The 10,014-nt window shown below is 42.8% G+C and overlaps 1 protein-coding gene across 1 annotated transcript in view; it reads left to right on the forward strand.

Moving 5' to 3' along the window:
* Positions 1-448: 448 nt before the first annotated feature.
* Positions 449-10,014, forward strand: part of TP53BP2 (tumor protein p53 binding protein 2) — a 48,846-nt gene continuing 39,280 nt past the window's right edge. The window contains exon 1 of the mRNA XM_085311739.1: positions 449-526. Coding sequence (XP_085167865.1) covers positions 464-526 — 63 coding nt within the window. The 5' untranslated portion in view covers positions 449-463. The remainder of the gene's footprint in view (positions 527-10,014) is intronic.

The raw sequence follows: 10,014 nt of genomic DNA on the forward strand, positions 1-10,014 counted from the left end.
CGCCCGGGCCTCCCCTCCCCTCCCCCCGCCGCCGGGCGCTCCTCTTCCCTCGTGCTTTTCTCCCTTCCTTCCGTCTCCCCCTCCCCTTCCAGCCTGCCCTTCTCTTCCTCTTCCACGTCGGGATCAACTCGTTAGACGAGCCCTGCGGGGGGAGCCCGGCGGCGGCCGAAACTGCCCCGGGCCCGGCTCGGCCCGGCCCGGCCCGGCCCGGCCCGGGGGAGGAGCTGCCGGAGGAGTTCGCCGCCGGGTGTCCCCGGGCTGCGCCTGCCCCCGGCGCCTTGGAGAGGGGCCGGGGCAGAGCGAGCCGCGCGCCGTCGCGGCGCTGGCCGGGTGTGAAGTCGCGCCGTCCGGAGCGACGGGAGCTGGGTGGAAGCGCAGCGTGGCGGCCCGGCGCGAAGGGCCGGGGGGCGCGGAGCGGGGCGGAGCGGAGCGGGGCTCTTCTTGGGCGCCTTTCGTTAAAAGCATGCCGAGTTTGCCCGCTGGGATGCCGAGTGAAACCCGTAATCTGCCACCCCCAGGGACTGGAGTATGTGCAGGAGATCCCGGCAAGCTTAATGCCTCTTTAGCTGAACTTTTTTTTTCTTTTTTTTCCTTAAATAATCTCACTATTCTCTTCCCTCCCCTAGTAGTATGGCCTATGTTACAGCCGTTGATAACGGGTACTTTTACAGGTGTAGGTACTCCTTTGCTACAGCATTTTTTCTGTTAAAGGATATTTTCATCTTAATTTTTCTAGTAGCAGATCATGAGGGCTGACTGTATCAAGTTAGGCACTGTATCGGGAGATGAAGGCAAGAATCATGCTGGAAGGCTATGCCCGTTTCAGGGATGCTGTTACCTTTTTTTTTTTTTCCTCCCCTCCTATCAGGGTGATGCTCTTCCTCTGCAATTAAGAGGGAATAATGAGAGGTAATATAATCTAGCAGAACACTAAAGAAGGTTGGCTGACTTTATTGGTGTAACTGATGACAGAGGAACAGACTAGCTGCAGACGAAACAGGCAGTGTGTTGTGCAACTGTATTGTAAGAGAATTCAAAGAAAAGCAGTAAATTTAATAGCAGAGTGTTAGTTCAGCTGATGTCAAAACTGAGCTAGGTGAGGACCTTTGTATGACAGTGAAATCTCCAAAGGATGCTGCTGTTGGACAGTTTCTTTTCCCTGAATTCGAATGTAGAAGGAACAAGCTTGTTCAGGGAGAACTACTGTTGCTTATCCCGCCAGCATTTGGAGGCGACAAGTTTCAGTGTGCATTACCCCAATTGTTCAGACTTTTCTGTGGTTGATGAAGCAGCTCCTTAGTGTTTCTGTATTTTAACCTGTAAATAAAGGGGTGGATACAGTCRTTTTCCTATTGTGCTTGCTGCATATTGTGAGAGATCTGTGAAAGCTGAATGTAGCTAAAGAAAAGAAAGCACAAGTATTTTGAGTGTTAGAACTTGAATTCACTTAAAAAATAAGTTTTAGTATGGTCTTCAGCAAGAGATTGTCAAAAATTATGTTAAATGGTGCAGGGTGGTATTACAAAAATACTTCTTTCCTCTGGCTCATGGGCACCTGAACAGCTACTTGCCACTTTAAAAACATCATTTTCTAGTGAGTGTACTCACGTGAATGTAAGCACAAAAGTGTGGAAATTGTAGTTCTAAAAGTATTTCATAGAAATACTTGCAAGAAAGATAAATACTACAACTTTTCTCATCAATTCGCATCATTTTCCATTGACTTTTTTTTGACTGTGCTATTTGCTTTAGCTGAACTAAATCTCCTTTCTGTTTATGAGGTGGCTGAGAGAGTTTGGGGTGAGGAGAGAAGGTTTTTAGAGAAATAAGGAGAAAGCAGGATACCTGAATCCTTTCTTTATGCAGTAATGAGGCATTCATGGACATGAGTATCTGTGTCYTTTAAATGAGTGCTAGTAGCCTGGCCCTAAGCCATCTGCAAGATAGTGGTTTTTTGTGTGTGTGTTTTTTTGTTTGTTTTTTACAGTTTTTACTCTGTCTTTTCCTCTTCTCCACCCCACAAATAAAATTGTTTATGTAAGATTTTAAGTCTCTGCTCTAGTTTCATCTCTCTTCTGATAAAGTGATATGGAGATGGGATTAAATAGTGTAGCGGGGCTAATGACCCCAACTAGGGCATACAGTGGTTATGAGCCCAGCAGGAATTCACTTCTAGAGTGCCAGTGAAAACCTTAGAAACTGCTGTAACAACTACTCCTACTCTTTAGGCACTACCTTGAAATAGGAATGTTTTTCTTGTGGTGATGACAGATAGGAGCTAAACTGCTGCTGTAACCAAATGCCAAGACAATGTGATTAAAAGGCTGCGTAAGGGTGTAATATGAAGTAATTCGTGTGTAGCTGTTCTGATGAAGGTACTGATGAAGGTAATAACAGGGTTAACACTGGTGAGCTGTGTGAAGTTGTCTCACCTTTCATCTGCTGAAGGCTTGTGGGAGTTTGACTAGTGCTGTTGAGTGAAAAGGAGCTGGAAACACCTTCAAAAATAGCCTTTTTTTCTGCTGCATAATTGGTCTCTCTTCTTCATTTTACACTCTTACCTTAAAGATAAGAATATATTGAGAAAAAATTTGCGTCATTATGCATACTGAATAAATGGTTTTGCTCAGATAGTAGGAGGTGACACAGATAGTTGAGTTACCCTTTAATACCTGCTGAAGTTGAGATTAAAGCCCCTTGGAGATCTRTGTAGGTTTTTTTATGATTTGTCTTACATGCAATTAGTTATAGAGAGCCTTCTGCAAATCTGGATGGATCCAGACACACAGCTAAATTGTCAGGATTAGGAACTGATTTAACTAACTCCATTTTGCCAGTGCCTGCATTRCTAAATTAGTAATGACTTCTATCATCAGAAAAAGATGCTAAGTTTCTAAAACTGATTTTTCTGGGTAGCCACACGTTCTTTTCTAATTTAAACTTGTATACCATAAACAGCTATTTTGCCCTTCTAAAGTCTCTTGAATCCTTGATTCTAAACTATCCTCTAAACTGTTGTGTCCAGTAAGTGCTGGACTTCTTTAAGTACAGATTTTCATTGCAGAATACTCATTAATTTGTGGATATGTGAGTTTTCTTTTTTTTTTTTTAACATATCTTTAAACTTTTGTAAAAACCTGCAATTAAAGTATTTTTCCTTATTTCATTAGACAATTACACGGGAGCTACTATATAGATTCTAAATTACTGTAATAGTGTAGTAGTAGTGCATCTTTGCAAACACTTTTATTGCTGCTTACAATAAGAGATTTTAATGTAAAGGAATCTCTACTACTTTGTAAGATGCAGATCTGTAAGGTTATCTTAAAAAAAAAATGCYGAGGCAGAGGTTAGTAACTGATAGTAAGTGATCGGTAGGTTCTCAGTAGTGTTCCCTATCGTCTGTTAATTATTTAAGYTCCAGTCAGATTTATCAGTCATATCACACTGTTTTTCCTGTCTGCCATCATGGATTTAAATGCATGAATGGGACTTCAGACTGTGAGCTCTTGTATGTTTGTGCTTCATCTCTTAATCTGGTTATTCTTTAACTGTTGAATTTCTACTTAATGTTAGTAATTTAAAAGTTTGAGCATTGTGCTTGTACACAAATATTTTAATGTGTACAATGTTTAAAGTGTTTTGTTTATAATGTTGAATAATGCCCAGATGATGGTTTTGTTTCGCTTTTGTACCTCTAYGCTTTTATGGTGTGTCCCTTACAGACCGTCACCTGTCATCGTTTGCAATAGGAAATACTGCCTGGAGTGAGTTTCAGAGAGTACTTTTTCCTTCATTTTTTTTTTCTTTCATGCTGTTACAATAGGAGTTTTTTTTTTCCCTTTTTTTTTTTTTTTAAATCCTGTGAATATTATTTCAGGCGTCGTTTTAAATGTATTTCATTTCTACACTGGCTTTCTTAACACCTTTGCACAAATGCTGAAATCTGTGTTATATTATGCTGCARAATGCTAAATATTTTTGTTTCTTTATGTGACTTTTATCAAAAGAGAGGGAAGAAGAATACTACAAATTYGTACCAGGTCAAGCTGTAGAGGCCATGGGAATAGCTAACTGTGATGCTTCTGGTCTAGTCAAGAGTTCAGGCTGTGAGCACCTTGTAGGGCTCTTGTTTTTACTGTTTAAAGGGTCAATATATAGTCATGAAGTTTCAGGTGGGAGCATAATTTGCAGTTTTTCTTTCATTTTTTTTTCTTTTTTTCTTTTTTTCCTCTTGGTATTGCCAGATGAGATTTCTGCTTTGTTAGTGAGCAAGTCTGTATTGAGATTAATTTACATGCAAGTCAGTTGGACTTTAAAATCAGTGGATACAAAGGTTATTTCTATTTTGTTATTCTTCTGAAATGGCAATATGCCTAGCGTTCACTTCAAATTATTGATTAAGAAACTGGCTTGGAAATGCTCTGCTTGTCTGGCTGCTGCCCTTGCTAGCAGCCTGCCTCGGAGACGCTCTGGTCTCTCCCACTGTGCGTGTTAGTGAGCTTGTTTAACCGTGGACACGTTCTGCCTCGCTCTTGGTGGCCCGATGGCATCGCGGGAGGAGGACTCGCTGCTGTCTGCCCAAGCTCGCTGATAACGCAGGAACCCYGAGAGGCTTTTAAACTGGGAACCATCAGCTTCCTGTGGAGTACAAACACTCCCTTAATAGTCTGGACACTCAAGGGTGCTCATCCTCCCTATGTAACGAGTAGATGAAACTTGTCTTTTGCTCTCAGTTTTATTATCTTTAGGCTTGGTTTCTCTTGGTTTAGTCATTTGTGACTCAGGCAAAGTCTTTTTAACCTTAAGTTCTTACCAGTCAGATCGTATTATGTGGAAAGGTCACCAGAAATCCTGGACATCATGTGAAGTGGACCTCACTATATTAGTCACTGTTACTTAGCTGTTCTAGAAGTTTCAGGGTTTTCTGTGGAACGTGAAAGAGCCCAAAATTATTTAAAGTAGTGCTGGACACTACTGTAGTAYGGGATAAATGTTGCTGGAGAGGGAACAGTGAGTTATTTGGGTAAGGAGCAGCAATCACGACACTACCATGATACTGAAAATGTAAAAAGACAGAAACTGCTTTTCCAGTGGCTTTTGTTGTTTTTTTTTTTTTTCTTTTTTTTTTGTTAATCATTAATTTTCTGAGTCTAGCTGCTAGTGTTTAGAATTAGTCATGCCTCACTGTACGGTTTCACCGTACTAATAGCTTTACGAGAATGTTTAATGCAACCCCACTGTGTATAAATGAGAGCTCTTCCCCCCCCTCCTTTGCTGTGGTGTTAATACCAAGAACTTTATTTTTGAGATAGTAATTCACTGCAAATCATTCACATCAGTTCTGTACATTTCTTCTATACTACAGCAGTACTTCTGGGTCTTAATATGGAAAGATCTTTTGACAGAAGGCTGAGTGTGCTACTTTGTGGCATGCATTTTAAGAAAAGAGGATTAGGGGAGCACTTTTTGTCTTCGTCTTGTGTTTTTTTTTTGTTAATCCTACACTTACAACTTCATGTTATCCCTTAGTAAAATAAAGCACATAAATTTTAAAATCGAATGTGTACTGAGGTTATCCATCATTCTGCRTAACTCTGATTGTGAAATTGGTACGAGAAAACCTTTTTGTACAAGACACCTAGGTTACAGTTACGATACCTGAACTAAAGAAAAACATGGACACTTTCACATGGCTGACTTAAAAGCTTCTGACATGCTATTATTTTGAGTCACTGTTTAATATTGAACATCTGGTCCCTGGAAGACTTCTTGGGGTGGATCAGAGTATTTAATAAAGGATACTTAAGCTGTGGGGAGGTTAAGTGACTAGTTATAGGTCATGCAGTGAGTGCAGCCTGGGATTTGGGAGACCAGGATTGCAGTAGAGTCAAACCAAATAGTTGTGGTGGTGCAGCTGAAATACAAGTCTGTCATGTGCAGTGCAAGTATTCAGTTAGCTGTCTTAAAGAAATTTTGTCTCCTCAGTGACTAAATCTCCTGTGTTCCTACTTCTGCAGGGTTAGTCGTAAATGGTCAGAGAGATGTGGCAGTAGTTTGTTCTGTCCCATGTTTGAGAATAGTCCTGAAGGGAGATGCTTGTTCATAAATCCTTTGTATGTGTRAAGTGAATGTTTCCCTCGTACTGTGTAAGGCATAACTTGGATATGAGAAGCGTTCCCGTTTTCTGTGAAATAAGCTAAAAATTTTTCCTTGTCTTCTTTTGTTCTTTAAGCACTTAAACATCACAGTATGTATCTAAATTCAGATTATTAGTTCTCCCCTCTTGCAATAAAGTGCTAAACTCCACTGTTTCTTTAAATCAAGAATTAAAGGAAAGTCTCTGGATTGTGTACTAGTCTTACTTTAAGTTGCATTCTGTTCTTTAAAAGACAAAAATGGTATTTTCCGAGATCATCTTCAGTGACTTCTTTTTTAACCTTGTCATTGTGTTTCCATTCTACCGCCGTGTGGCAGGGGACCACCTCCGCGCTCTGGTACTCCGGTGGGGCAGCAGCCTGCAGGCCGGTAAATAAGTTGCAGACTTACAACATCCAAATGAGGAGCCGRAAGTCGAGACATAGATGCAAAAATGACTGTCACCTTTTGGGGTTTCCGCAAGCCTCTTCACTGAGGCGCAGGGAGATCTAACCCCCTAGAGATCTGCTGGGCTAGCAAGTCCTACAGAAGTGCAGAGGAAGGATCGTGCTCCCTGTAGCTGGAGCTCTTACTCAGCTGCTTCTGTGATACCGATGTACAGTTGTCATTCAGGGGTAATTTCTTGCTGCTTGAAAGCAGTAGCCTGTGTGGTTCCTTTTTTTTTTTTTTTTTTTTTTTGCAGTGTGTCCAGACATCCTAACTCAGCTTTTTCTCCATCTAGCATAAGTGTATGTGCTACCTTGAATGCACAGCTTCAAGCAGGCCAGTATCAAGGCCATGCAGAGCAGGTTGATGTCTCCTGCTCTGGCTTCTCCGGGAAAARGAAATCCATACGTACCGTCTTCAGACATCCCAACTCTGGGAAGACCGTCTAAGAGTGGGGTTCCCAGAATGTGTTTGAGAGTCTCAATTTTAAACAGTGGTGTAAGATGGTGAGTGTCTTTAAACTTAGTGAAATGTTTCAGGCAAAGTTATCTGATACAGCAGGGAATGTGACCGATTTCTGCATGTAAAAGAGAGAGAAAGGGGTGCCCGCGTTGTGAGAGAGCACAGGCAGGTGTAGCGCCAGGCACGATATTCCCGGCCTCCTCAGAGAGTGATGCAAAGCTCCCTTGCTAAATACCAGAGGTTACAAAGCAGGCAACTCRGCTGCAGCTCGTGTTTGAGCGTTGTTTCTGAAGAGCATTACCTGCTTGTCACGCAGCCCCCTTCCCACACGCATATAGCCATGTTATTGTTAATAAAACAGCGTGTCTTCCAGCCTTTGCTACAAGTAAGGGTTTGTGTGGGGAAGCCGTGCAAACAGCGCCATGTGCTTCTTGCCTTGGCATCGTTACTCTRCGCCGTTGAATCTAGGTCTTGCCTACAGGGCCTTTCTGCTGTGCGATTTCCCAATATTACACGGAAACAGTGTTAGGGTGCTTAGACTGGAAATAGCAGTTAGTGAGGTTGGGTTAGAGAAGATGTTTTCTACCTCTAGGGAAGCTAAATGAATGGGCAAAGAGTAACAGGCTGAAAGAAACATTTTATGGAGGTCCCAGAATCCTGTTGAGGAGCCCCGTAATAAATGACAATTTTATTTGATAAATTCATATTTATTCTGTTTTGTTCATTAAAAGTAGCTGTGACACCATCTCAATGATCTCAGTTCCACAGAAGTCATCCGCAGAGATCTCTGATGTGATTTTGCTTGGGACAACGTGCACAGCCACGCAGCAAGCCTGCTGCCTTGCTCTGATGAAGTGCGCTCCCTTCCTTCACTTCTTAGCTGGTAGRGTAGATCTGTGTAGAGCCTCGTATTGCCTGGAAAGAGCTTTGGGAGTGAGCAAGTACTTAAATAAAACCTGTCAGACAGTGATCAGCTGTGCAATCTGCCACCCTTCTGCAGCTGCTATAATAGTAGCTGAACGATTCCCAGTGGAAGTTAAAGTACGTAGAGCTCTGCGTTACAGGAGCAAGGGTCAGATTGCGTGGGGCGCTCAGAGGGCCGAAAGGCTGGCTGGAGCGGTGAGATTCCCCTCTCACAGTTCTGCCCTCATGGTTAAGTTGCATATATCCTATTATAATGTGCTTGACTAGGCCATTCATCACTTCCTGAGCTAGAATAGCCCCACTGGTCCTTTTAATTTGCAAAATAACAAAAAGATCTGTCTGCCTAGATGCAAAAGCTCAGTGCATCTTCTGGGCCGATTAAATGTGTGCCACTGTAGTGTGATGTTATCCAGTGTGCACACTGTTACTAAGGCCTTTCTGCATGTTTGCAGCTCAGAGGTAGCTCAAAAGCCCTCCTTTATGACTTTGAGCAATAACTTCAGCTGTTGGCGTCAACAGATACAGTCACCAAGCGTAGACATTTTGTAGTGGTTGTCTTCGATGTTCTTGGGGGCTATGTTGATTGCCYGCCTTGCCGTATAGGGGCTGCTGGTTCTCAGCATGCTGGCAGGCAGGCGAAGGTTGTTCCTCAGCGTGTGCTTTTATTGCCACAGGAGCCTGTTTCCCKCCAGAACCAGTGATGAACTGGAAAGGGCTGCCCTTCTGCCTGGGTATGGTGTGACATTACACCTAATTAATTTAATGGTAGGGTGCTACTTTATTCCTTTTTTTTTTTTTTAATCTCCTCCCAAAGCCACGTGCCTTTGTAGGTTCCCCTTGAATTTAGTAAAGAGTTGGATCACTTGGCTGGTTGGAAGGAAAACCACCTGTGCTAAAGGCAAAAAGGAACAAAAAAGCTTATATTATTGAAGAGATTTGCCACGTGGCTGTATAATCTGACATAATGGAGAGGGATTTGGGACAAGCATGTCTGCCCCCTCTGGGAGCACACTGTTCAGGTCGGCTCAGCTGTAGCAATCAGATGGTACTTTATGCTTTCCTTGGCCTCTCCGTTGTCTTCGGAGATGGTGGAGAAATTCCCCTCCATTTGCATCTTTGGGCATTCTCATTCACTGCCAGGATCCAGCTGGACTAGCACAGCCATAAATTAATCCTGCTGAGAGTGAGGAGCTCTGTATAACTCTGCATTGGCTTTGCTTCCTGGAGGCAAATATATAGGAAGCTAGAGCTGTCTTTAAAAGCAGTAAAGCGTGCAGGCTCTTCTGATCTGTGCTCCTGAAATTCTTGGTTCCCCCCTGCTCCCCTGCCTTTTGCTGGTTGTGGAGGTAGAAGGCTGAACAGTGCAGTCTGGCAGTTGTGGCACAGAGGAGATGTCAGCCTGGGAAACACTACAGTGTCCCTGAATTTCATGCTTTAACRCACTTCAGGGTACCAGACTGGTCAGCCTGTATCACAGAACAGCCCAAGCAATATATGCAGTAGCTTTCCGCATGTCAGAACTACCCTCGTGGTTGAATGTCTATTGTTGTTTCAGGTGGCAGAAGTGGTGTGTCCTCTGAGCTACCTGTGCGTGTCACAAGCATTTTGGTTGTGTCTCAGAGGCTGTTTCGTGGAGGTAGGACTCAGAGACTTTGGCAACTATCTTTAGCTCAGTTGGTTAGAGCTGCTAATGCCAGGGTTGTGGGTTCAGTCCCCGTATGGGCTRTGCTGAGGRYTGGACTAGATGATCTCCAGAGGTCCCTTCCAACCTTACCATTCTGCGATTCTGTGACATAAGTGGTAGTATTTTCAGCAGCGTTTGGCACTGGTCTTATCCTCATCTCTGTGAAGTAGTTGGGATTGAAACCCGCCTTCTGTACTTAAAAAACTTTTTTTCCCTCTCAATTTCTAACTGGCCACGTGATTTGTTCTGTTTTACTATTAAATCCCAAAGTGTCCATTTTCTTAGTCAAATTATTCTTTGTTAAGCTGTTTAGGTGATAGACACCAGTTCACTTTTTTTTTTTTTTTTTTTTTTTTTTT

Source organism: Rhea americana, unplaced genomic scaffold (assembly GCF_003343005.1).
Source record: "Rhea americana isolate MKP2758 unplaced genomic scaffold, rheAme1 scaffold_109, whole genome shotgun sequence".
Lineage (NCBI taxonomy): Eukaryota > Metazoa > Chordata > Aves > Rheiformes > Rheidae > Rhea > Rhea americana.